This window comes from Salvelinus alpinus, chromosome 36 (assembly GCF_045679555.1).
Source record: "Salvelinus alpinus chromosome 36, SLU_Salpinus.1, whole genome shotgun sequence".
NCBI lineage: Eukaryota > Metazoa > Chordata > Actinopteri > Salmoniformes > Salmonidae > Salvelinus > Salvelinus alpinus.
In genome coordinates, this window is record NC_092121.1 from 8,449,041 (window position 1) to 8,476,797 (window position 27,757).

Sequence of the window (27,757 nt, forward strand, 5' to 3'; positions counted from 1 at the left end):
CATCATGATGTAATATGTATCTATTAGCTGTTTCTATGGTATTTATGAACACTCTATAATAGATTATGCTTTGCATAGAGTATTTTCTTTCTATCCTCCAGACAGTTATTTGCCATTTAATTTAAACAGACATAGTGTATCATAAAAAGCAGTACGTCTCTAATGGTAGGCCAGGCTACTGTTTAATGAGCACTGACTGTTGAACACAGCTAACATTGGCCTGGCTGGGCCGCTGGGTTGTCTGTGTTTCTGGACCAGTCGAGTTCTCCTTCCTCTGAGAATCACGTGACTATGAGTAGCGTACCACAGCCCCAGCTCGCGCTGCGCACCCGCCCCCCGAGAGAAGGAAAACGACATGCGCTAGACTGGAGGCTGGAGGCTTCCTCTTCCATGATTGATTGAGGAACAATACTCATTGATAATATATGTTTATTTTTACCCCAGTATAAATGTGAATTACATTACATTCAAATACAACAGGGCACCTTACCAATATACAGTATGAGAGCAAAGGTTGTTGGTGATGAACGAATGATGTTACTATAACCTTCCCAAATATCATCACCTGACCCTCATATTAAAATGCATTACATCCATATAGTATAGGCATTTGTTCTATTTTACTTTTTTTAAATTTCATTATATGAACAAATAATAAACATATTAAACATCATTATTATGACTACCTATCAACTGTAGCATTTTGATAAATTAGTATTATCCACTAGTTATTAGAAGCCTATAGTAGCTTGGTCGCCTATATAATAGTTGACTAATAGTAATAGTATTCTGTTTGTAGTAATAACGTTAGTAGTAGCCTTATACTAGGCGTGTAGCCCTTGTGAGTAGAATCATTCATAAGCTACATGTGGGCTATCCAAATGTCCATATACTTTCAAGTCGCACGCTTTTTTACCCCGGTCCAGCTACCAAGCACAGTGTGATCACAATAAAGACGTCACTCTCTAACTGAGCCAGTTAAGTGCGCAGCTTTTAACTGTACAACTTCAATTTCAGCATGCTTGCGGACGACATAGGAATCTTCGGATCCCATCGGTGTGTGAACACAAATACACTGACCCTATTATTTACTTCGCGTCCGTAGCGAAGAAACCGTATTTTATGGTGGATTTCATACGGGGAGTTCAACGCTTTAGTGGCGAGCTGAAGTCGCTACAAATAAGAGGACACGAGGATCCTTAAAGGTATTTCTAACTGCGACACTGTATCAAAACTGAACATGTGTGCGCGCATCCCAGAGAAGCGCATTAGAAATATCACATTATAATGTTATTGGTTGGGCGTGAAAGCTGTCCATTGCGTAAAACGAACACAATTGAAATGGATAGGCGATGCATCAACGTATGTGACTTCTGTTATCGACTGTTGGTGTAGGATTCTAAGGGTGTAGGATTCTAAGGAAGGCTAATGCCTGGTACGGTTAATACGACTCATTTGCCCTGAAAACGAAAAGCCTTTACGCAGCGCGACATTTATTTTGCTTCTCACCAATCCCACAACATTTTGTGGGATAGGGTTATAGAATTCTGCAGAAGAGGTTATGAAATCCTGGAAAAGTGTACTACGCACTTAGCTGCTCTGTTTTCATATTGGCTTTCAGAAGAGAAACGCCCACTTTTACTAATGTTGTATGTGCATGGGGAGAACGTGTTTTTCAGACTGCCATTTGGTCCAGGTATATGACAAGTTTGACGTGCTTGCGGTTTCACTTTATTATAGGCCCGTTATTTTCTGATTCCGTTGTTCTAGTCCCACATGATACGATTACGAATGGCACAATATAGCGCTGACCAGGATGCACTGGAAGGTGTTTTTTTTAAAGCCTTTTTAATGCAGTCCTTGGTGCTTTTGCTAACAGAAGGGGGCGGTGGTTCGCTCAGGCACACGCATGCAGAACTTTGAGTCATGCGTTTCGTTTGGCTATGTGAGTGTGTGTGTGTGTGTGGGGGGCTGAATCACTTCTCTTACGGGAAGCTCTTGGAAAATTACTTTTCCCAATTGCCATTGATGTTATCACATCCCAGATCCAAGTAAAACGTGTTTTTGGAGTTGGGCACACCACATTCACATGGACAGTGACATCCTCCTTTAATACTACTTCTAACAACACACAAATTGACCCTTAAGAATCAGTGAAATAGAAAAGTGTTCTTTAGCATGATTGACCAGGCCACTTCCATGTGTTTCGTCTTTGTGTCAGTGCCAGTAACTCCAGTCATTTCTATCATTGTGCAGGACCATGGAGGAGGCCCCAGAGGTCCCTGTCTCAGACCCAGTCCCGGACCCGGCCCTAATCCTGACCCCAACACCTTGTTCTGCCTCCAACATACCCTCCCAAAGCCTGTTGGAGTGGAGGAAGAGGGTGAAGTCTGAGTACATGCGCCTCCGTCAGCTGAAACGCTTTAAAAACGCAGAGGAGGTCAAGGTAAGGAGAGGGAGAAGAGAGAGAGAGAGAAGAGAGAGAGATTGTGTGTATAGGTATTACAAACTCTTCTTACATTTCCTGTCTTTTCCAGGCCTTGTTCATGTCCAACCGGCAGAAGATAGAGGAACGTACCAACCTTCTGAACGAGGAGTGGTCCAAGCTGAGGATCCAGTCAGTTCCCCTGTCTACCCCAGGTGGAGCGCTACCCGGTAAAAAGGTGAGAGAGAGAGAGAGAGAGAGAGACAAAAGGATAGAGAGACATACAGTAGTAGGCGACGCATCACATTTTCTGGCCTATCCAGACAAAGCAACGATTTCCTGTGCCAGTGAACCTCGTAGCTGCGCTTGCAATAGCTCGTATGAAACGGGAGAGTCTAGCAGATGCAGCAATAGAGGTTTCATCTCCCAATGATGTTCTCAGGTGGATTTATAGCTCTCAACAGGACAAAATCCAAAATAATTTTGTAGAATTGAAACAAGACGCCTTTCTCTTGGTCACAGATGGACAAAAGCCCTTAGTGCTTAAATATTAGGTTGTAACGAGTCTGCACCATATACTTAAATACGTGTCATTTTGTCTTTGAAACATTTCATTTAAATACTTTAGAATTCCATTCATTCCTATGGAGGACTGCTCCTACTGCGGAGTGCCAATATGTCCGACCGGTTGCTTTAAAGCCTCTCAATGGCCAATACATAGCATCAGCAATCCAGGGTTTGTAGACATTGTTGGTCTGCACACATTTGAATGGTGTCTCTGGATTGCCCAGAGAATGTTTGTATGATCACATTTATTTTACAGTTATAAGAAAGGTGAAATCTTACAGTAAAGTCGTTTATAATTTGATTGTTCCTATATTTAGAACGCATTTCAGTCATTTCAAGCCCTGTTGTGCCACTTTTGTTGAACAGGAAAAAAAATAATATCAGATTTTTCTTAATATTTGTACTATGTACTTGAGTTTGTGTCCTCAAAGGGAGTACACCTCAGCAATTTATAAGAAAGATCAGTTCTAGACCTTTCAAACATGTTGCAGCACTACCAGTTATTGTTTATGGCCATCTCATGAAGAATATTTACTTTTGTGTATGTGTATTTAAGGGGAAATCTACATTTTGGCCATTAACTAGCCCATTCTGGCTCCTGCCTCCTCATTAACCAGGCCAGGGTCTGCTCTCCCATCAGGCTGACAGAGGACTGTGATGTTTCATCCCTTTTCAGGGAGATGCTAAGCTGCCAAAAAGGGGTCATGAGGCTGCCTTACTGAGGTCAATAACTAAACTCTCTCAGAACCTATGATGAAAACAGCCTGGAGGCAGACAGAGCAGCATCTTGTGTTCCTGAAATTCTCGCTATGCTCTTCTCTAGTGTCTTGGTATTTGTTTCCTAGTTCATTTCAGAGTAGTGTCAGTGGATATAGCGTTGTCTTTATCCATTTGGGTAATAGTAGCCTACCTGTTGGTTATAATCCAGTGCTGGTCTGTCCTCCTTTGTCATACTCACCCATCTGTCTCTGGTCCAATCACAGTTGTGCATGGTGGAGTTTGGCTTCCCAGCGATTAAACCTCAGGCGGTTGCCATGCGGCCCCTGACGACCGTGGCAGGAATCCCCTTCATGTACTCCTGGTCCCCTCTGCAGCAGAACTTCATGGTATGGGGCTTTCCCGACAACACACACACAGTGAAACACACACACACATTCAGTATAAACTACCGGTCAAAAGTTTTAGAACACCTACTCATTCCAGGGTTTTTCTTTATTTTTACTATTTTCTACATTGTAGAATAATAGTGAAGACATCAAAACTATGAAATAACACATATGGAATCATATATTACCCAAAAAAAGTGTTAAACAAATCAAAATATATTTTAGATGTAGAAATGTAGAAAATAGTCCAAATAAAGAAAAACCTGTGAATGTGTAGGTGTTTTAATACTTTTGAACGGTAGTGTACATACACACCAGGAAAAACACGTCCTTATTCCACTTGTGTAATAACAATAAACACTCAACCCCATCTCTATGCAATAACAGTCATTTCTCAATTACTGTGCCACAACATGATAGGTCACTTCTAACGTTACTACGTTGTTATTACACAGGTATAAAAGCCCTAATATGAACATATGCACACAGAGTTATTCATGTACCACATTAACACACACACAGCCAGATGTGACTATGTGTTTGTTGATTGGGAGTCACATAGGGCGGGTCACAATTGGCCCAGCGTCGTCCGGGTTTGGCCGGGGTAAATAAGAATTTGTTCTTAACCTGTCTAGGACTCGCCAACAGCCAATGAAATTGCAGGGCGCCAAATACAAATCAACAGAAATCTCATAAATCAAATTTCTCAAACATACAAGTATTAGGCACCATTTTAAAGATAAAATTCTCGTTAATCCAGCCACAGTGTCTGATTTCAAAAATGCTTTACAGCGAAAGCTCCACAAACGATTATGTTAGGTCACCAGCAAGTCACAGAAAAACCCTGCCATTTTTCCCGCCAAAGAGAGGAGTCACAAAAAGCACAAATAGAGATAAAATGAATCACTAACCTTTGATGATCTTCATCAGATGACACTCATAGGGCTTCATGTTACACAATACATGTATGTTTTGTTCGATAAAGTGCATATTTATATCCAAAAATCTAATTTTACATTGGTGTGTTATGTTCAGTAGTTCAAAAACATGCTATGATTTTGCAGAGAGCCACATGAATTCACAGAAATACTCATTATAAATGTTGATGGAAATCCAAGTGTTATGCATGGAACTTTAGATACACTTCTCCTTAATGCAACCGCTGTGTCAGATTTCAAAAAAACTTTACGGAAAAAGCATAATCTGAGAACGGTGCTCAGAGCCCAAACCAGCCAAAATAAATATCCGCCATGTTGCGCAGTCAACATTAGTCATAATAACATTATAAATATACACTTACCTTTGGTGATCTTCATCAGAATGCACTCCCAGGAATCGCAGTTCCACAATAAATGTTTGTTCTGTTTGATAATGTCCATCATTTATGTCCATTTATGTCAAAATAGCTTCTTTTGTTAGGGCGTTTGGTAAAAAAATCCAAAAGCGCGTTCAGGTCCAGTCAGACGAAAAGTTCGAAAAGTTATATTACAGGTCGAAGAAACTTGTCAAACTAAGTATAGAATCAATCTTTAGGATGTTTTTATCATAAATGTTCAATAACGTTCCAACCGGAGAATTACATTGTCTGTAGAAAAGCAATGGAACAAGAGCTACCTCTCATGTGAAATGCGCATGACTGAGAACGAGGCTGCAGGCAGACCCCTTAGTCAAACAGCTCCCATCCGGCCCCCCTTCACTGTAGAAGCCTGAAACAACGTTCTAAAGACGGTTGACATCTAGTGGAAGCCTTAGGAAGTGCAACATAACCCATATCCCACTGTGAATTCGATAGGGGCTGAGTTCAAAAACTACAAACCTCAGATTTCCCACTTCCTGTTTGGATTTTTTCTCTGGTTTTTGCCTGCCATATGAGTTCTGTTATACTCACAGACATCATTCAAACAGTTTTAGAAACTTCAGAGTGTTTTCTATCCAATACTAATAATAATGTGCATATATTAGCATCTGGGACTGAGTAGGAGGCAGTTCACTCTGGGCACGCTATTCATCCAAAAGTGAAAATGCTGCCGCCTATCCCAAAGAAGTTAACTGACTTGCCTAGTTAAATAAGAAAATATAATAAAAATTGTTTCCTAGGTGGAGGATGAGACGTTCCTCCATAACATCCCCTACATGGGAGACGAGGTGTTGGAGCAGGACGAGGCCTTCCTGGAGGAGCTCATCGACAACTATGACGGTGTCCATGGAGACAGAGGTGACCTGCCTACCTACGTAGACGAGGGATATCATCCTTTCTGTCCTGTTTCGATTACGCACACTGTCAGTCTGATCTATCACGGAGTTATATTATTGGAGACGTGGGTGTTAGGCGTGCTCCAGGATGTCACCGGTACAGTACGTGCGTTGCTGTGTGCTGATGGGGCAATCTTAATTGTTTAGGGGATATGTACTGACGTATATTGCATGATGTCATCAGTAGGTGCTGACATGTTGACTGTGTGGTTTGTCTCCCAGAGGGAGGGTTCATCAACGACGAGATCTTTAAAGAGTTGGTGGAGGCCTTGAGCCAGTACTCCGACCAGGAGGAGGAAGAGGAGGAGGCGGCGGAGGAGAAAGGGGGGAAAGAGGAGGAGGAGGAGAAGGGGGTGAGGAAGAGCGCTGGGGAAGGGACTGAAGAGGCCAAGGTGGGCCCCACAGCCTTCTTCAGGAGGAAGAGGAGGAGTGTCATAGAGGGTAAGTGTCCTCCAGAGTCTTGTGACTGAAAGATGGAACCACAACTAACACAGTTGCTCATGTCTCCTAGATGTGATTGGATGCTTATCTAGCAAAAGGCAATACGTGCTGTTTTCTATATGAGAGTCAATGGTTTTACTATGCTGGACTATCTGAAGGGAAATGTGCTCGCTTATTTGTATTTGCTATAGACTTGTCCTCCTACTCTTATCAGTGGCATGAGAGAACAGCGGGTACAGGTCAGGTAGATCACTGTGACTGTACTGTACCCCATGTTGTACAGGAACCAGCAGGCCGCTCTGTCCCAGCACGGTGGCACTGCCTGGCATTGTCTACATAGAGACTGTCCCAGTCCCAGGGACAGACAGGGTGGATGGGGGGACATGTTTGGTCATAACACCAACACTGGTTACAAGGCCTTTTGACCTCTGGCACATAGAGAGCACCAGGGATTATGGGAACTGGGGGGGCACATGGACAAACAGTCCTTCTCAATAGGCTCATGACTTTGCTATCGTTCCGATATGATTGCTTACATGACAAAAAGTGCAAATACAATTACATCTCAATGGGAATTTGGAACTAGAAAATGGGTGGTTGAGTTGCTAATTATCTGCTCTTTGCTTTTCTTCTCACTACCTTCCTTAGTGAGGGATTTGCCTGCCAATAAGAAGATCCCGCATGATAAGATATTCACGGCCATCGCCTCGATGTTCCCCTACAAGGGTACGACGGAGGAGCTGAAGGAAAAGTAAGAAAAGTGCCCAACAACTGTGCTGTGCTTAGCCGAGCGTTGCTTAGTGTTCACCATGGAGATGGGAGCTCGCAGGGAGATGCTAATAATGCTCTCGGCCCTCTCTTCTCACGCTCAATAGAAAAGTTGTTGCATCCCCACCTGAAAGGCCTTTTCCTTAGAAAATACCGCAAACTAAACACTCTCATCCAAATCCACCTGCAAATGAGCATAGGCCAGGGGTCGGCAACAGGGCCCCCCAAAGTTTTTAGTAAAACAAAGAATAATGATGTTTTGTTTTTCGTAAAAAAGAAAAGGACTGTAAAATCACCAGGACCTCAGCAAAATATTTGTTTCATTTAGGAAATCTGTTCCCAAGTATTCCCACAAATATTTTTTTTTTGACTTGATCGTGTCTCAACATAATCAAGGTATGAAATTATTGTTATTTCCAAATGCAGTTTCTTTTTGGCCTTAGTTGTGGTCTATTTGCAATGTACAAATTATTATAATTATCTTCCGGCCCCCCAACCATCCGCTCCGACAAAAATCGCCCCGCGGCCTGATCTAGTTGCCTACCCCTGGCATAGACCTACTTGAGTCAGAATACAGCTACTTACTGTAGTTTCCCACTTCTACTGTATATCATGCCATATACCATGCTCATACAAAATACAATCCTAATACAAAGTTATATTATGCATGGTAAGGCTATGTTTTGTTTTTATCCCCTTCTTCCCCAAATGACACCTCCCTAGGTACAAGGACCTCCTGGAGCCCCCCAGCCCGGTAAAGCTGCCCCCCCTCTGCACCCCTAACATAGACGGGCCGTTCGCCAAGTCTGTCCAGCGGGAGCAGTCCTTACACTCCTTCCATACGTTGTTCTGCAGGCGCTGCTTCAAATACGACTGCTTCCTCCACCGTAATGTGTCCTATGGGTTTACTCTTTTCTCTAACTCTCTCTCTCTCTCTCTCTCTAACTCTCTCTGTGTTTTTAACCTATTGACATCTGTCAACATGTGGCTTTTCCTCTAGATTTATGTTTTTTCTCTCTGTCTCACTCGGACTCTCTTGGAATCAACACGTCTCTAGTGTTATAATAAATAAATTATTACTGGCCAGGACAAACATATTTTCACGATTTCACTAATATCATCAAAATCAATGAATCGTAGCAAGTAGAATTCAGTTTAAAAATCATTTTTAAAGTACCGTTTGTATTCCTTAAAAAACATTGAAAATGATACTGTTGCTGCTTCTTGTTGTCATGTCTTTTTGATTTATGTCCGAGTGTTAATGTCCAAATTCATAATCAATATGCTGAAATACTTGTGATATTTTGAAGACCAATACATAAAAGTTACACCCTACACACACGTGTCACACATGTTCAGAATACTTGTATTTTGCTAAATGGTTAGTGCGTTGGGCCAGTAACCGAAAGGTTGCTGGATCGAATCCCGAGCTGGCGAGGTAAAAATCTGTCGTTCTGCCCCTGAGCAAGGCAGTTAACCCCCTGTTCCCCCTGGCACTGAAGACGTGGATGTTGATTAAGGCAGCCCCCCGCACCTCTGTGATTCAGAGGGGTTGGGTTAAATGCGGAAGACATATTTCAGTTGAATACATTCAGTTGGACAACTGACTAGGTATCCCCCTTTCCCTAAATTAGCACCTTTCAAACTGCACACGTTTAAATATTTACCGAGCGGTCACTCAAGAATGGAATTGATTAGCTTGCTCTACTGTAATCAATAGCATATTAATCACTCACATCGATATTGTATTGAAATCAATAGAACTGGGACAATAACCGTGGCGATATGTACCATTAGCACTCTTCTACCAGACAAACCTCAATGAACTTGGCTATACTACATATATATGTCGAATGATGACAACCTGTCGTAGCCATTTATCAACTTATTTATCTGTGAGAAAATGATTTTGCTAGATGGCCAATACGGAAAAGGAAACACTTTTTTGACTGGATAATTTCAACCAATCACCACCTCATCATCGGTTTCTAAGAGCAATAGGGGTTTGCTTTCATTTGAATGATAGCTTAATAACCCTCAAATCCATTAATTCATGTCATGCCAGAGCGCCCAATTTTTTTCTAGCCACCGTGGTCTAAAAATGACAGCTGCATTCTAAGTCCCACTAAGGACTGGCGTGTATGACAAAAACAGTGGCAGTGTCCAAAATATCTGATTATCAGCTGTTGTCAAACACACGTCGGTCTCAAAATTATTCTCTTCCTCAATAGTGTGCAGCGAATTCTACTAGATGAAAACCCAAAGTTAGTATGACATCCTGACATTTAAAATACTATAAAACGTTCTATTTTTGCATACCCAAAGTGCCTACTATTTAGAACGCAAGTACGGCCACTGGTACTAAACCAAAGATATTGATCTGTTTTAAGCAATCAATTTTGTGAGATCATGCTGACTATAAACTGTAATACTAACATCACCAATCTGAGGTAAAAAGGATGTGTATTTCCTGCAATTCTTGTGTGGCAAAAACGTTAGTATGTGTAATGTAGTAACACGTTCTGTCCACCATTGGGAAATTAGCATAATGTAACCTAATTAAATATGTCAAAGTAATTCAATATTTTAATATATGATAATAGTAAATGTAGCAGACTCACACATTTTTACAACAATGACATATATTTCTTCCTACTTTAACCATGGAGAGAATTTATATGCTCCTAAGCACAATTTAACCAGGCGCTCTAGACTAGAGTGTCCATAGGGTCTGTGCAGCAGGCGAAATGTTTTACGTCCCTACTATTACTGTTCTACTAACATACAGTATATTGTTACTATCAGTATACTAATAGTATGTGTCTTTCCAGCTTTTCATGCTACGCCCAATGTTTACAAGAGGAAGAGCAAGGAGATTCGCATGGGGACAGAGCCCTGTGGTCCAGACTGCTTTCTGCTACAGGTGTGCTCAGATCCTCTACGTGTCCTCTGTGTTTAACTGCCCGACAACAGACACACAAGCCAATGATGACGCTCTGATCCATTCATCCCTCCTTTAACACTCTTCTACCTCTTCATTTCCGTCCCTCTCTTCCTCTCTCCCTCCTCTAAAGAAAGGGGCCAAAGAGTTTGCGGATCAGGAGATGCTGCGCTCCCAGAGGCCCCGGCGGCGGCGGCAGCCACGCCCTCCCAGCTCCAGCTGCCCTGGCCCGTCAGGCACCACTGAGGAGGCCAAGCAGGTGGATAGTGACCACGAGACCACCAGCTCCTCAGGTAGCTTGGGGAAACACTAGCATTATAAGGGACAAGACAGACCAACACGAACGTCAGCGGTGCGCAGTAGAGCACCTGCTGGGTGTCGACAAACGGTGGCGATTCAACATGTAGAATCGTTGGGAAATGAACAGAAAATGACGACCGATGTTCTGTGGTCAGAGGCAATAGGACGGCCACCCACTCCGCACGGCCGATGTTCATTTTAGTCTGTCTGGTACGTACAGTGGGGAGAACAAGTATTTGATACACTGCCGATTTTGCAGGTTTTCCTACTTCCAAAGCATGTAGAGGTCTGTAATTTTTATCATTGGTACACTTACACTGTGAGAGACGGAATCTAAAACAAAATTCCAGAAAATCACATTGTATGATTTTTAAGTAATTCATTTGCATTTTATTGCATGACATAAGTATTTGATCACCTACCAACCAGTAAGAATTCCAGCTCTCACAGACCTGTTAGTTTTTCTTTAAGAAGCCCTCCTCATCTCCACTCATTACCTGTATTAACTGCACCTGTTTGAACTCGTTACCTGTATAAAAGACACCTCTCCACACACTCAATCAAACAGACTCCAACCTCTCCACAATGGCCAAGACCAGATAGCTGTGTAAGGACATCAGGGATACAATTGTAGACCTGCACAAGGCTGGGATGGGCTGCAGGACAATAGGCAAGCAGCTTGGTGAGAAGGCAACAACTGTTGGTGCAATTATTAGAAAATGGAAGAAGTTCAAGATGACGGTCAATCACCCTCGGTCTGGGGCTCCATTAAAGATCTCACCTCGTGGGGCATCAATGATCATGAGGAAGGTGAGGGATCAGCCCAGAACTACACGGCAGGACCTGGTCAATAACCTGAAGAGAGCTGGGACCACAGTCTCAAAGAAAACCCTTAGTAATACACTACGCCGTCATGGATTAAAATCCTGCAGCGCACGCAAGGTCTCCTTGCTCAAGCCAGCACATGTCCAGGCCCGTCTGAAGTTTGCCAATGACCATCTGGATGATCCAGAGGAGGAATGGGAGAAGGTCATGTGGTCTGATGAGACAAAAATAGAGCTTTTTGGTCTAAACTCCACTCGCCGTGTTTGGAGGAAGAAGAAGGATGAGTACAACCCCAAGACACCATCCCAACCGTGAAGCATGGAGGTGGAAACATCATTCTTTGGGGATGCTTTTCTGCAAAGGGGACAGGACGACTGCACCGTATTGAGGGGAGGATGGATAGGGCCATGTATCGCGAGATCTTGGCCAACAACCTCCTTCCCTCAATAAGAGCATTGAAGATGGGTCGTGGCTGGGTCTTCCAGCATGACAACGACCCGAAACACACAGCCAGGGCAACTAAGGAGTGGCTCCGTAAGAAGCATCTCAAGGTCCTGGAGTGGCCTAGCCATTCTCCAGACCTGAACCCAATAGAGAATCTTTGGAGGGAGCTGAAAGTCTGTATTGCCCAGCGACAGCCCCGAAACCTGAAGGATCTGGAGAAGGTCTGCATGGAGGAGTGGGCCAAAATCCCTGCTGCAGTGTGTGCAAACCTGGTCAAGAACTACAGGAAACGTATGATCTCTGTAATCGCAAACAAAGGTTTCTGTAGCAAATATTAAGTTCTGCTTTTCTGATGTATCAAATACTTATGTCATGCAATAAAATGCAAATTAATTACTTAAAAATCATACAATGTGATTTTCTGGATTTTTGTTTTAGATTCCGTCTCTCACGGTTGAAGCATACCTATGATAAAAATTACAGACCTCTAAATGCTTTGTAAGTAGGAAAACCTGCAAAATCGGCAGTGTATCAAATACTTGTTCTCCCCACTGTAAGTACTTTAAGAGACAACTATGGGAAAGACAAGATTCTAAGGTACTATTCATAGGTTGCACCTCCGTCACTCGGTCGTGTCATGCCATTGTTATGAACGTTCTCAAGGCGCTCTCTATCGCGCGGCGCCATAGTGGTGCCCTAAAGTGGTGATAAGCCCAGTCATTCTGGACAGAGGCTAACGACTGTTCAGTCTAAATTACACTATTGTGCCTGGAAATACAACAAATGTACTTTAGACAGATGGCAATGTTGTCATTAGCTAGCAAAGTTTTTTAAACATAGCTATCAATGCTAACAGTATCTAGCTAAAATCCGGTGTCCTCCCCTCAATCTTAGCTAAATAGCTAACGTTATACTGCATCTAAAGTCAATCTGGCGACATCAAAAGGTTTTTATTTATTTGCCTTCTTTTTTAATTGCATCGTCTTTCTAAGCCACTGTAATTCCCCAGCTAGCAACGAGGAATCGGCCCAGAAGCGGTCCTCTTCCGGGCGGCCAGAACTGATTGAATTGGCCCGGAATCGGGTGTCAGACTCGGCCCGGAATCAAAATGAATGACTGCCCAGAATCGGCCCAAGTACATCGGGCCATTTCCGTCTACCAGAATTTAGCCGACCCCTGCCGGCATCTTACTAGAATCCACCCAGAAGCAGCCCGATGTAAATGTAAATAAATGTATCCAAAATTACCTGATTTAGTCATTTTAAATATTATTATTAAACATTTTGTACATACAAATTATACCCATCCTCAGAGGAAACACCATATACATCGCTACAGAGCGATGGGACAAGGACATTCCGGCCGGCCAAACCCTCCCCTAACTCGGACGACGCTGGGCCAATTGCGCGTCACCTCATGGGTCTCCCGGTCGCGGCCGGCACGGGTCTCGAACCAGTATCTGTAGCAACGCAGTTTCCCCTGCGATGCAGTGTCTTAGACCGCTGCGCCACTCGGGAAGCTCCATACACACAAAGTATCACACAAAGTATGACAATACTAAAATACTACACAGGACTCTTAAAGAATTTCATTTAAATGTTCATTGTATTTTTGATCACAGAAACAATGAGAAAATATGGAAAAATAAATAATGAAATGTTCATTATATAAAGCGGCCCGTGTAATCATCTGTCAGAGAGTAGCCCCAATTGGCCCGAGGCCCCAAGTAATACATTTGGGCCAGATAACTCACACAGGAATCGGCCCAGATCCACTGTGCTAGCTGGGGTACTTTTGATTACATTTTCATCAGCGCTCATTGACAATACATCGAGTAGGATGCTCAGTTGGGCATCAGTCCAAAACGAACGTTCAAAACAATATTGTGACGAAAGATGCAACCCATGAATAGAAGACTACCAGCTTCCTGTCTTCTCAGGTAGGAGAACACTAATGCCTCAGCTGCTACGGTACTACAGTATATCTGTCATACCTCAGTGTATTAATGACAGAATGGATCGACTAAGTTCCCCATAACGCTCATCTGCCAGAATGGTTCATGTGTGCTGAATGCAGTACATCAGAAAAGAGAACCTTGGCTGAAGATGATTATATAAATATATTTTTTAACCTGGCCCACATTCCACTGAAAAGGCAGCGCGCGAAATTCAAAAATATTTTGTAGAAATATTAAACTTTCACACATTAACAAGTCCAATACAGCAAATGAAAGATAAACATCTTGTGAATCCAGCCAACATGTCCGATTTTTAAAATGTTTTACAGCGAAAACACCACGTATATTTATGTTAGCTCACCACCAAATACAAAAAAGCACAGACATTTCTTTCACAGCACAGGTAGCTTGCACAAAACCAACCAAACTAACCAAGAACCAACCAAACTAACCAAGAAACAACTTCATCAGATGACAGTCTTATAACATGTTATACAATAAATCTATGTTTTGTTCGAAAAATGTGCATATTTGAGGTATAAATCATAGTTTTACATTGCAGCTACCATCACAAATAGCACCGAAGCAGCCAGAGTAATTACAGAGACCAACGTGAAATACCTAAATACTAATCAAAAAACATTTATGAAAAATACATGGTGTACAGCAAATGAAAGACAAACATCTTGTGAATCCAGTCAATATTTCAGATTTTTTAAGTGTTTTATAGCGAAAACACAATATAGCATTATATTAGCTTACCACAATAGCCAAAAACACAACCCATTTATCAGCAGCAAAAGTTAGCGATCGTAAAAAAACAGCAAAAGATATAGAATTTTTCACTAACCTTGATAAGCTTCATCAGATGACAGTCCTATAACATCAGGTTATACAATACACTTATGTTTTGTTCGAAAATGTGCATATTTAGAGCTGAAATCCGTGGTTATACATTGTGAAAACGTAGCAACCTTTTTCCAGAATCTCCGGATATACAGTGGGGAGAACAAGTATTTGATACACTGCCGATTTTGCAGGTTTTCCTACTTACAAAGCATGTAGAGGTCTGTAATTTTTTATCATAGGTACACTTCAACTGTGAGAGACGGAATTTAAAACAAAAATCCAGAAAATCACATTGTATGATTTTTAAGTAATTAATTCGCATTTTATTGCATGACATAAGTATTTGATCACCTACCAACCAGTAAGAATTCCGGCTCTCACAGACCTGTTAGTTTTTCTTTAAGAAGCCCTCCTGTTCTCCACTCATTACCTGTATTAACTGCACCTGTTTGAACTCGTTACCTGTATAAAAGATACCTGTCCACCCACTCAATCAAACAGACTCCAACCTCTCCACAATGGCCAAGACCAGAGAGCTGTGTAAGGACATCAGGGATAAAATTGTAGACCTGCACAAGGCTGGGATGGGCTACAGGACAATAGGTAAGCAGCTTGGTGAGAAGGCAACAACTGTTGGCGCAATTATTAGAAAATGGAAGAAGTTCAAGATGACGGTCAATCACCCTCGGTCTGGGGCTCCATGCAAGATCTCACCTCGTGGGGCATCAATGATCATGAGGAAGGTGAGGGATCAGCCCAGAACTACACGGCAGGACCTGGTTAATGACCTGAAGAGAGCTGGGACCACAGTCTCAAAGAAAACCATTAGTAACACACTACGCCGTCATGGATTAAAATCCTGCAGCGCACGCAAGGTCCCCCTGCTCAAGCCAGCGCATGTCCAGGCCCGTCTGAAGTTTGCCAATGACCATCTGGATGATCCAGAGGAGGAATTGGAGAAGGTCATGTGGTCTGATGAGACAAAAATAGAGCTTTTTGGTCTAAACTCCACTCGCCGTGTTTGGAGGAAGAAGAAGGATTAGTACAAACCCAAGAACACCATCCTAACCGTGAAGCTTGGAGGTGGAAACATCATTCTTTGGGGATGCTTTTCTGCAAAGGGGACAGGATGACTGCACCGTATTGAGGGGAGGATGGATGGGGCCATGCATCGTGAGATCTTGGCCAACAACCTCCTTCCCTCAGTAAGAGCATTGAAGATAGGTCGTGGCTGTGTCTTCCAGCATGACAACGACCCGAAACACACAGCCAGGGCAACTAAGGAGTGGCTCCGTAAGAAGCATCTCAAGGTCCTGGAGTGGCCTAGCCAGTCTCCAGACCTGAACCCAATAGAAAATCTTTGGAGGGAGCTGAAAGTCCGTATTGCCCAGCGACAGCCCCGAAACCTGAAGGATCTGGAGAAGGTCTGTATGGAGGAGTGGGCCAAAATCCCTGCTGCAGTGTGTGCAAACCTGGTCAAGAACTACAGGAAACGTATGATCTCTGTAATTGCAAACAAAGGTTTCTGTACCAAATATTAAGTTCTGCTTTTCTGATGTATCAAATACTTATGTCATGCAATAAAATGCAAATTAATTACTTAAAAATCATACAATGTGATTTTCTGGATTTTTGTTTTAGATTCCGTCTCTCACAGTTGAAGTGTACCTGTGATAAAAAATTACAGACCTCTACATGCTTTGTAAGTAGGAAAACCTGCAAAATCGGCAGTGTATCAAATACTTGTTCTCCCCACTGTACTTTCTGACACTCACCTATTCTGACCAAATAACTCATAATAAACTTTACTAAAAAATACATGTTGTACAGCAAATGATTGATACACTAGTTCTTAATGCAATCGCCGTGTTAGAATTCTAAAAATAACTTTAGTACGACATACAGCTTACGTTATAGCGAGACAGCGCCCAAAATCTGGGCAGAAAATAATAGTAAACATTTTCGACAGAAATACGAAATAACATCATAAATGGGTCCTACTTTTGGTGAGCTTCCATCAGAATCTTGTACAAGGGGTCCTTTGTCCAGAATAATCGTTGTTTGGATTTAGAATGTCCTCTTCGTCTGTTGAATTAGCAACCAAAACTAGCCAAGTGGCGCGAAGCTGTCCATCGTCACCAAACGCAGAGAACGGAACACGCCAAAACTCCCGAAAAAAAATTCAATAATCTGATAAAACTATATTGAAAAAAACATACTTTACGATGATATTATCACATTTATCAAATAAAATCAAAGCCGGAGATATTAGCCGTCTATAACGAAAGCTTTTCAGAAGGCAATCCAGAGTTCCTTCCCGCGCCTTCCTGAACAAAGGAAATTGGGGTCATGTCATTCCATGACCTCTCTTTTGACCTCAGATAAAGCTAGACACCCCATTTCACCGCTCACTGCCTATTGACATCTAGTGGAAGGCGTATGAAGTGCATGTATAGTCATACATTTCAAGCAAATTAATAGGGAGGCCCTGGAACAGAGCCTCGATTTCAGATTTTTCACTTTCTGACAGGAAGTTTGCTGCAAAATGAGTTCTGTTTTACTCACAGATATAATTCAAACGGTTTTAGAAACTTGAGCGTGTTTTCTATCCAATAGTAATAATAATATGCATATTGTACGAGCAAGAATAGAGTACGAGGCCGTTTAAATTGGGCACGATTTTTCCCCAAAGTGAAAATAGCGCCCTCTATCCTCAACAGGTTTTAACTATTCACTCTCACTCGCTCTCCAAACACAAGAATCCAACCATGCGTTTCAGCCCCAAAACCAATAGATTCTTCACTCAGCCTCTCCCCCTGGTTTCCTCTTTCTGTTGACAGACTCATGTGGAGAACAGTGGGAGGGGAGAAAGCACTCTCTTCAGGCTCTCGTTTTCTCTGTCTTAATCATTCACTCACTCACTCTCTCTACTGTCGCTCTCTTGCATTCCATTTGGAAGGAACTAATGGAAGGAAGGAACTAACTAATCTGTACTGTGATGTCACTGCAGCTCTTCATTTTGAAGACAGACTACTGACTTAAGCTGGTGGCCCAGCGGCCTTCCCCACTAGCTCAAATCATGTGTAAAAACAGATTGGTGAGCGGACTAATAAGCATTCCCCAGTCATAGCATGTGGCCACAGTAACACAGCCTTGAACCTGTTGCCAAGCAACATGTCACTCTCTGCCTTTTGCAGTGGGTGTATGTGCGTGAGTCTCAAATGCCCCCCACCCCCTCTCTCTGTGTGTGTGCGTGCGCATGTGTGTGTTTTTGCGTACGGTCAGAGAGCAACTCTCGCTGTCAGACCCCCACCAAGGTGTGCCCGGCGGAGGAGCACGGAGAGCAGGTGGAACCTCCTGTCCAGTGGAGTGGGGCTGAGGAGTCTCTGTTCAGAGTGCTGCACGGAACCTACTACAACAACTTCTGCTCCATCGCTCGCCTCATCAGCACCAAGACCTGCAAACAGGTGAACCACCAAGAGCCTACACACACCAGATGTTCATATACTCTATTGAAACGCCAGATAAAGCAAGTCTCCTGGCCAACACGCTAATGACTAAAACACATTACAGACTAGTACAGACCGACAAGACAACGAAGTGGTGCGGTGACTGTGTTGTAGTGTGTTGGCATTGATACAAGTGTCGTAACATATAATACTGTGTGGGAAATTGGGATGATTACAAATGGAATGTAAACAACACGCGGAGTCATAAATTAGGACTTTTACGATATGACATATTTGTTATTCTCCGAGACTCCGTCACAGTCTCCGGGCTCAGACGGCTTATAGCAAATGGATCCCTTCCTAGCTGAGGTATTGTGGGGATGTTATGTGTCTCTACTGTGGGGGGGTTATGGGAGTATTGTATGGGGAACATATTAGGCCTTCTGATCAGATTTACAAAGCTATTGAGAGACACGTTCCAATCCTCCAAAGCAAAACGGAGAGACAAAGACCTGAGAAACAAAGAGGGCGGAGCGCGATGACAGAGATCCGCCACAGACATTGCAAAGTAGCTTTGCCCCCTGCAGCAGCATCCCGGCCCCCAGCACAACGCCAGTGTGACTCTATAGCATGGCCTTGTTATCCTTCAGAGAGCCTGTGGTTTGGCTGGATGGAAACACCGTTGCTACGAGCTTCCCAGTCCCTCCCTCTGCGTAATGTGTGTCTGTCTGTTTTAGGGAGGGAGCCAAATCTGTTTTTTTTTGGCAGGCAGAAGTGGTTTGGGGCTTTGTGTGTGTGTGTGTGTGTGTGTGCATTACGCTGAGATGGTGGTGGGTTCAAATAGGGGAGGAGAGGGCCGGGTGTTTTATGGAGTAATCACATGCAGCGATGCGCTTCCCAGCTTAATTTGAGAGACACTCAACTACACAATGGGACCAAGTCCAGAACCACACAACATTCTGCATAGTTGTGTATAGTTGCGTCATATCTGTGTGTATGCGTGGACAAATATGCCTGTATGTGTGTGTTTAATGTGTGTGTTCCCTCTCTTCTTCAGGTGTATGAGTTTGCTGTGAAAGAAGTCCTGATCCATCGTGTTCCGTTGGAGGATGGTGGCAACGCCCCTCAGAAGAAGAAGAGGAAGCACAGGCAAGATGGCCGCCGACTTTTACACTTGCTCACTCCCAGTCCCTGTTGCAGCATGACCTCATAGGAATGTAGTGAGAATGGACCCTGATACACAAATGAGTGGGAGAAATAGATGAAACCTTACAGAAAATGAAAGTAACTGCTCTTTTTCAAATACCTTTGTACAGAAATAGACATGATTATTGAAAGTGTTTTTCATTTTTTCTGTAGGTTATGGGCAAAGATACAGCTCAAGAAAGGTGAGTTCTTCACTTGACTGAAGTATTGAAATAGTCAAATTAACATTGTCAAATGCATTTCTTACACACATTCAGAATTATGTATCTGCTCATTGTATAATTAAAGCCTTTGTCCTCTCTAGATAACTTGTCCAATCAGGTGTACAACTACCAGCCATGTGACCACCCGGACCACCCATGTGACAGCTCCTGTCCCTGTGTGATGACCCAGAATTTCTGTGAGAAGTTCTGCCAGTGTGAGCACGAGTGTGAGTATCACCTTACCCAAACACACATCCACTGCTACCACCACGTCCTAACACACAGACACACCACTTCCCAACTCGTACAGACCCTTTGCAGAAGTCCAAGGCATATCAGTATAAAAAAAAAGTCATATTTCAACACATACTGAACATTTCTTCCACTAAACTGGCTGTGGTAAATGTTTACTACAATTACCTGCACTGACAGCGAGAGGTTTCACAGCTCAACTCTGTAATGGGAATAGGAATGTGTTCACAGGACAATTCTGCTGAAGCCAAGCTCTCTTTTACTCGGTGGATAAAAAGGCCCTTTTGACAGGCCATAATAGACAGTGGAACAGTGTGTAAGGCGATCCTCCTCCTCGCTGTGTGTTCGCAGGATAAGCTGTCCTCTGGCAGGCAGGGTTTGGTTAGCTGCATGGGCATCTGTTCAGCATGGGGCTGTGTTCACAATGCTCTGACACATTCATCCCAGGAGAAATGAGCCTGAACCGCTGGGCCCACGCACTTCCACAAATGGCCACAGGGCGGAAGGAAGGAATTTTGAGAGAGAGAGAGAGCTTGGCTCTGAATTCACAGCTTTGGCTCATTTTGTGTTCTAATAGAAATACAGTCCTCCCTCCCCCTCCCTGGTTCTGACAGGAAGCAGCGTAGGGAGGGTTTTATGTGTGAGCTCCACAGCCCTGGAGAGGAATCAAAGAGATGTGACAGGCACAGTGCCTGAGCTACAACATCCATCCCTACATTTATACGAGACAGACCGCTACGACTGAACACTGCTCGGTGATGCACACACACAGCCACACAAACTGTAGGGAAGAAGACTAAGGAAGGAGGAGAGACAAGACTAATGTTACTGCTCTGGTTATGGAGTATTGTCCTCCAGCTAAACCTGTTGGAGAGGAGAGGGACATTTTAAGTTGTCTGCTGCTCGTTTTCCTTCTTCCTCTGCCCGGAAGGCTTTCCATTAGTCTCAGCACAGCTGTATTTCAGCATAGCTGCCAGCAGAGGTCAGTGATTGATGAGTTACATTACAGAGCAGCAGCTTTTTTTTACCGTTGAGGCAGCGTTCATTAATGGAAATGCGGTTGCCGTTCGCCACACAGCGACAGAGAATTCTGTTACAAAATAGTTTTCTGGTCCACTGAGGCATATAACTCATACAGCCTCTCTGTTACCGCAGTATGTTTCTATGCTGTTTCTAAAAGCGACTATAAACCTCTCCACTGAACGTTCCCCTGTCTGACTCTGAACACTACCCTGGGGTGTTACGTTGTTCTCCAGGCCAGAACCGTTTCCCGGGCTGCCGCTGTAAGACCCAGTGCAACACCAAGCAGTGTCCCTGCTACCTGGCGGTGAGGGAATGTGACCCAGATCTGTGTATGACCTGTGGAGCCGCAGACCACTGGGACAGCAAGGTAGTCTCCTGCAAGAACTGCAGCATCCAAAGGGGGCTCAAGAAGGTAGGCCAGTGGGTCATGTTCCAGTCCAAAGGAATAGAAAATAGAAGCTGGTTTCACAGGTTGCTTGATAGCTGATGATGTGCTGTATCTGAATTCAGGTCGGAGTCAGAACCCATATTAACATGCTTATGAATTGCTGAGGAATGAAAGGCACAGTTGTATTATTCCAGTGTTGTCTTGTCATTTTGTGTGAATGTCAGTCAACTTTAACCTCTGACCTCTCCCAGCACCTCCTGCTGGCCCCCTCAAACGTGGCAGGGTGGGGCACCTTCATCAAAGAGTCAGTTCAGAAGAATGAGTTCATCTCGGAGTACTGTGGAGAGGTGAGGCTACATAAAGCTGTTGAACGTAGTTTTCTTTATCCTGTAGTGGGGTATAGTTGGATGTGGGGTTCATACCGTATCAGTATGCGTTTGTATGAATGTCTTTGTTTTAATGTATAAAACATTTAGTCTGACCATCACACTCTGAAACTGTCTGTGTCCGCAGCTAATCTCGCAGGATGAGGCGGACCGGCGGGGGAGGATCTACGACAAATACATGTCCAGCTTCCTCTTCAACCTGAACAATGGTAATAATGACTCCTCAACGCTCTGATGATGCACAGTTAGCCCTTTGAAGGACATCACAGTCGCTGTGTCCTGTGATCGCTGAGCTGACACTGTTCCTGTTATGTCTCAACAGACTTTGTCGTGGACGCCACAAGGAAAGGGAATAAAATCCGATTTGCGAATCACTCGGTGAACCCAAACTGCTACGCTAAGGGTAGGATCACATAGAAAATTACAAAGCCTGTTTTGTGGGATGATTTGGTTTGGTGACGTGTACAAATCAGTGATGTGATGGCTGTTGTTGTTGCAGTGGTCATGGTGAATGGAGACCACCGCATCGGGATCTTTGCCAAACGGGCTATCCTACAGGGGGAGGAGCTCTTCTTCGACTATAGGTAGAGCTCTGTGGCCATGGGAACACTGGAGCCTCGATACAATACGGTATCGCAGTCCTTCTTTGGTTGTCTCTGATATTTGTGGGATGACTTGCATTTTTTTTTTTTTACTCTGACGCTTCATACTGTCCTGACTCTCTCTCCTGCCTCTTACAGGTACAGCCAGGATGATGCCCTGAAGTATGTGGGCATAGAGAGAGAGGTCGACGTGACCTAGCATTAACCTGCTGCATTTCAACCACCCGCACTGACCCCTTGCTGACTGACCCCCCCCCCCCCCCTCCACCACCTGGTAACGCTTCTGCTCCTCCCCACAATGCCACAACAAACAGAAGCTCTATTGGCCTCACCGTAATTCACCGTAATGGAGAATTAAAATGGCTGATCTATGTTGCTGACAATGGGGGCATTGACAACATTGCTGTGACCAAATGGTTTTCTTCTCCCTTGGTGACAATTTCCTCCTGCTACCACATCAGTGAAATCACTTCTTCTCTATATGACGCACTTCCCCACTGCTTTATCACTCACCTATCGAAACTGTGTACGTGAAGCTTCTGGAACGAAACAAGCAATTAGAATGGCAACAAAACCTACTATCTACAGTATATATTCAATGTATCGCTTATACTGTACCATCAGCCTCACAGCATTGTTGTTATTTTTAACATGAAAACATGCTGTGTGTTATTCTCTCTGTATTTTTGTTACTGTACTCACATCTATTAACTATTGCTTGTCCTCTCAATGAGCAACGCTAGCTTTTAGCCTACAGTGTATCTATTAACAGTGCAAGACAGCGCACGTGTTGTCTTTTGGTTTAAAATGAACTGTAAGCACATTAGCAAGATAATTAGCTTTTATTTTCAAATGCAGCTCGATGGAGGAACTCAATATCCTGTCATGTTACCTTTCCTGTTACTCAGAAAAAGCCTCTTCCTGGTAGCTTTTTGGAGGCAATGCTAAACTCATGATAATGCTTAAGCTCTGTATCTGACCTGTCTCTGTGGCTATAGCATCAACACCACCCCTTCATACATAATGAAATAACTTACTGTGCATTTATATCAATGTTCTTCAAAAAACATGCCGTACCGTACGAGAAACCGACTAACTGAATGTGAACTCTGAAGTGGTGGTTGATGGGAGATCTCATTCCTCCTTTAGTCTGACAACTCTAGTCACCTGTGCCATTGGTACTCAGTGATATGTATACTTTATGAAGCATTTGCCATTCAGTTTACATGAGCGTCAGCTCTTCTAACTCCAAAAAGACTATATTCGTATATAAGAACCATGAACACTATAGTCTTCCCTCAACTAGCTGCGAGTGCCAAATGAATCTAAACTGAAAGAGAAGGGTTGTCATTATGGTGTTTGTATTGTATATAATGGACAGGACTGTGTTACAGGTAACCATTTTACGGTTATACTCGCCACGGGAAAATGAAATGGGGAAAAATAATGTGTTTTTGACAATTTCAATTTTCAAGTGTCCCACCTGGATGTTGTGTACGTACAACCATCCATCTGATCATGTTGTCACACTACATAGAAGTGAATTGTGGAACTGACATCCAGGTCTGATATTCACCCAGGATTTTATCCTTAAGTCCAAAACATTTACACCCACGACAAGATGAGATCTTTCTGCACGGAGGTGACTGAAACTATATGGAATTTATCGTTATGTACAACTTATGCCTATGAAAATAAAACTTTTAACTTTATACATTATTACCATATGCATCTTGTCGTTGAGTACCATTGTCAGTCAAAGCGGGGGAGCGCTATTCTGGGGGGGCGGGGGGCTAGGATGAGTCAGGGTTGAACATACCCTAGCGTCAACCACAACCCTAAATGTAGCCTCAACCCTAGTTTCATGTCCACATCCTGGTTCAACACTAACCTTCAACCTTAGCTTCTTGTCCACATCCTGGTTCAACCCTAACCCACAACCCTAGCCCTAACCCTAGTTTCATGTCCACATCCTGGTTCAACACTAACCTTCAACCTTAGCTTCTTGTCCACATCCTGGTTCAACACTAACCCTCAACCACAACCCTAGCCCTAACCCTAGTTTCATGTCCACATCCTGGTTCAACACTAACCTTCAACCTTAGCTTCTTGTCCACATCCTGGTTCAACCCTAACCCACAACCCTAGCCCTAACCCTAGTTTCATGTCCACATCCTGGTTCAACACTAACCTTCAACCTTAGCTTCTTGTCCACATCCTGGTTCAACCCTAACCCACAACCCTAGCCCTAACCCTAGTTTCATGTCCACATCCCGGTTCAACAGTAACCCTCAACCACAACCCTAGCCCTAACCCTAGCTTCTTGTCCACATCCTGGTTCAACACTACATTCGTGGCCCAAAAATTTGAGAATTACACAAATATAAATTTTCACAAAGTCTGCTGCCTCAGTTTGTATGATGGCAATTTGCATATACTCCAGAATATTATGAAGAGTGATCAGATGAATTGCAATTGATTGCAAAGTCCCTCTTTGCCACGCAAATTAACTGAATCCCCAAAAAACATTTTGTTAGTGGAATTAAATAATTCCTCTAATGTACTCATTAATTAAATTCAATCTGTCTATTTATAAGAATTTGTAAGATACTTATTAACATAAAATAGACAGGATACAGTCTTATTAAAATTAGATAATAGTGTTTATTCTCGGAGCACGCTACCATTTGATCATAAACAACAGGTTTATATACAAGATATGACGTCATAGGTTACAGAATAAGTCTCCTTGTCCTGACAAATAGAAAACAGGTTCAAAAGTTCATTCCAACTTCACAGTGCACACACATGACACACAATATAATTTATTATCCTGAAGGCTCACTATAATTTATTACCACTTTAGCAGACAACTCCAGATAATGGAAGACCTAAAAAGTTACCCACAGCCTTATCTAAACATCTCAGGGCTATGTTGGGTCAGTTCAACCATAGTTTAATAATGACCCTTTCTGCTTATTTTATAACCCACAATACAAATCTCTTTTCACCAGGCATGCAGAGTTCAATTAGTTATAGTTTTATCTAAAGCTAGAAATTGTTTGAATTATTTATTAACAAAATTCCTAACGCATTTCAGCCCTGCCACAAAAGGACCAGCTGACATCATGTCAGTGATTCTCTCGTTAACACAGGTGTGAGTGTTGAAGAGGATAAGGCTGGAGATCACTCTGTCATGCTGATTGAGTTCGAATAACAGACTGGAAGCTTCAAAAGGAGGGTGGTGCTTGGAATCATTGTTCTTCCTCTGTCAACCATGGTTACCTGCAAGGAAACACGTGCCGTCATCATTGCTTTGCACAAAAAGGGCTTCACAGGTAAGGATATTGCTGCCAGTAAGATTGCACCTAAATCAACCATTTATCGGATCATGAAGAACTTCAAGGAGAGCGGTTCAATTGTTGTGAATAAGGCTTCAGGGCGCCCAAGAAAGTCCAGCAAGTGCCAGGACCGTCTCCTAATGTCGATTCAGCTGCGGGATCATGGCAGCAGGCAGGTGTGAGTGCATCTGCATGCACAGTGAGGCGAAGACTTTTGGAGGATGGCCTGGTGTCAAGAAGGGCAGCAAAGAAGCCACTTCTCTCCAGGAAAAACATCAGAGACATACTGACAATGGGGGCATTGACAACATTGCTGTGACCAAATGGTTTTCTTCTCCCTTGGTGACAATTTCCTCCTGCTACCACATCAGTGAAATCACTTCTTCTCTATATGACGCACTTCCCCACTGCTTTATCACTCACCTATCGAAACTGTGTACGTGAAGCTTCTGGAACGAAACAAGCAATTAGAATGGCAACAAAACCTACTATCTACAGTATATATTCAATGTATCGCTTATACTGTACCATCAGCCTCACAGCATTGTTGTTATTTTTAACATGAAAACATGCTGTGTGTTATTCTCTCTGTATTTTTGTTACTGTACTCACATCTATTAACTATTGCTTGTCCTCTCAATGAGCAACGCTAGCTTTTAGCCTACAGTGTATCTATTAACAGTGCAAGACAGCGCACGTGTTGTCTTTTGGTTTAAAATGAACTGTAAGCACATTAGCAAGATAATTAGCTTTTATTTTCAAATGCAGCTCGATGGAGGAACTCAATATCCTGTCATGTTACCTTTCCTGTTACTCAGAAAAAGCCTCTTCCTGGTAGCTTTTTGGAGGCAATGCTAAACTCATGATAATGCTTAAGCTCTGTATCTGACCTGTCTCTGTGGCTATAGCATCAACACCACCCCTTCATACATAATGAAATAACTTACTGTGCATTTATATCAATGTTCTTCAAAAAACATGCCGTACCGTACGAGAAACCGACTAACTGAATGTGAACTCTGAAGTGGTGGTTGATGGGAGATCTCATTCCTCCTTTAGTCTGACAACTCTAGTCACCTGTGCCATTGGTACTCAGTGATATGTATACTTTATGAAGCATTTGCCATTCAGTTTACATGAGCGTCAGCTCTTCTAACTCCAAAAAGACTATATTCGTATATAAGAACCATGAACACTATAGTCTTCCCTGAACTAGCTGCGAGTGCCAAATGAATCTAAACTGAAAGAGAAGGGTTGTCATTATGGTGTTTGTATTGTATATAATGGACAGGACTGTGTTACAGGTAACCATTTTACGGTTATACTCGCCACGGGAAAATGAAATGGGGAAAAATAATGTGTTTTTGACAATTTCAATTTTCAAGTGTCCCACCTGGATGTTGTGTACGTACAACCATCCATCTGATCATGTTGTCACACTACATAGAAGTGAATTGTGGAACTGACATCCAGGTCTGATATTCACCCAGGATTTTATCCTTAAGTCCAAAACATTTACACCCACGACAAGATGAGATCTTTCTGCACGGAGGTGACTGAAACTATATGGAATTTATCGTTATGTACAACTTATGCCTATGAAAATAAAACTTTTAACTTTATACATTATTACCATATGCATCTTGTCGTTGAGTACCATTGTCAGTCAAAGCGGGGGAGCGCTATTCTGGGGGGGCGGGGGGCTAGGATGAGTCAGGGTTGAACATACCCTAGCGTCAACCACAACCCTAAATGTAGCCTCAACCCTAGTTTCATGTCCACATCCTGGTTCAACACTAACCTTCAACCTTAGCTTCTTGTCCACATCCTGGTTCAACCCTAACCCACAACCCTAGCCCTAACCCTAGTTTCATGTCCACATCCTGGTTCAACACTAACCTTCAACCTTAGCTTCTTGTCCACATCCTGGTTCAACACTAACCCTCAACCACAACCCTAGCCCTAACCCTAGTTTCATGTCCACATCCTGGTTCAACACTAACCTTCAACCTTAGCTTCTTGTCCACATCC

General features: G+C 43.0%; 1 protein-coding gene across 3 annotated transcripts; it reads left to right on the forward strand.

Annotated features, from left to right (window-relative positions):
* The first annotated feature begins 962 nt into the window (after positions 1 to 962).
* Positions 963 to 27,355, forward strand: LOC139565092 (histone-lysine N-methyltransferase EZH1-like). Of its 3 annotated transcripts, none has more exons than XM_071385157.1 (20): positions 963 to 1,205; positions 2,257 to 2,446; positions 2,538 to 2,663; positions 3,976 to 4,098; positions 6,196 to 6,313; positions 6,574 to 6,792; positions 7,441 to 7,543; positions 8,284 to 8,447; positions 10,392 to 10,483; positions 10,635 to 10,794; positions 18,162 to 18,343; positions 19,383 to 19,474; positions 19,685 to 19,713; positions 19,836 to 19,961; positions 21,243 to 21,421; positions 21,649 to 21,744; positions 21,911 to 21,992; positions 22,106 to 22,186; positions 22,283 to 22,367; positions 22,524 to 27,355. In XM_071385157.1, the coding sequence occupies exons 2-20, from the start codon at positions 2,261 to 2,263 to the stop codon at positions 22,582 to 22,584; spliced, it is 2,304 nt and encodes a 767-aa protein (XP_071241258.1). In that variant the 5' UTR covers positions 963 to 1,205; positions 2,257 to 2,260; the 3' UTR covers positions 22,585 to 27,355. The 3 variants fall into 3 exon arrangements, with proteins under 3 accessions (XP_071241258.1, XP_071241259.1, XP_071241257.1); XM_071385158.1 differs by having other exon boundaries at positions 989 to 1,056; positions 22,283 to 22,413; XM_071385156.1 differs by having other exon boundaries at positions 989 to 1,056.
* The last annotated feature ends 402 nt before the right edge of the window (positions 27,356 to 27,757 follow it).

Excerpts from the sequence above, each read along its gene's own strand:
- LOC139565092 (XM_071385156.1), top strand. The coding sequence starts at position 1,019 with ATGCTTGCGGACGACATAGGAATCTTCGGATCCCATCG. Across the intron at positions 4,099-6,195 it reads CTCTGCAGCAGAACTTCATG|GTGGAGGATGAGACGTTCCT; the intron begins GTATGGGGCTTT and ends ATTGTTTCCTAG. Across the intron at positions 18,344-19,382 it reads GCACCAAGACCTGCAAACAG|GTGTATGAGTTTGCTGTGAA; the intron begins GTGAACCACCAA and ends TCTCTTCTTCAG.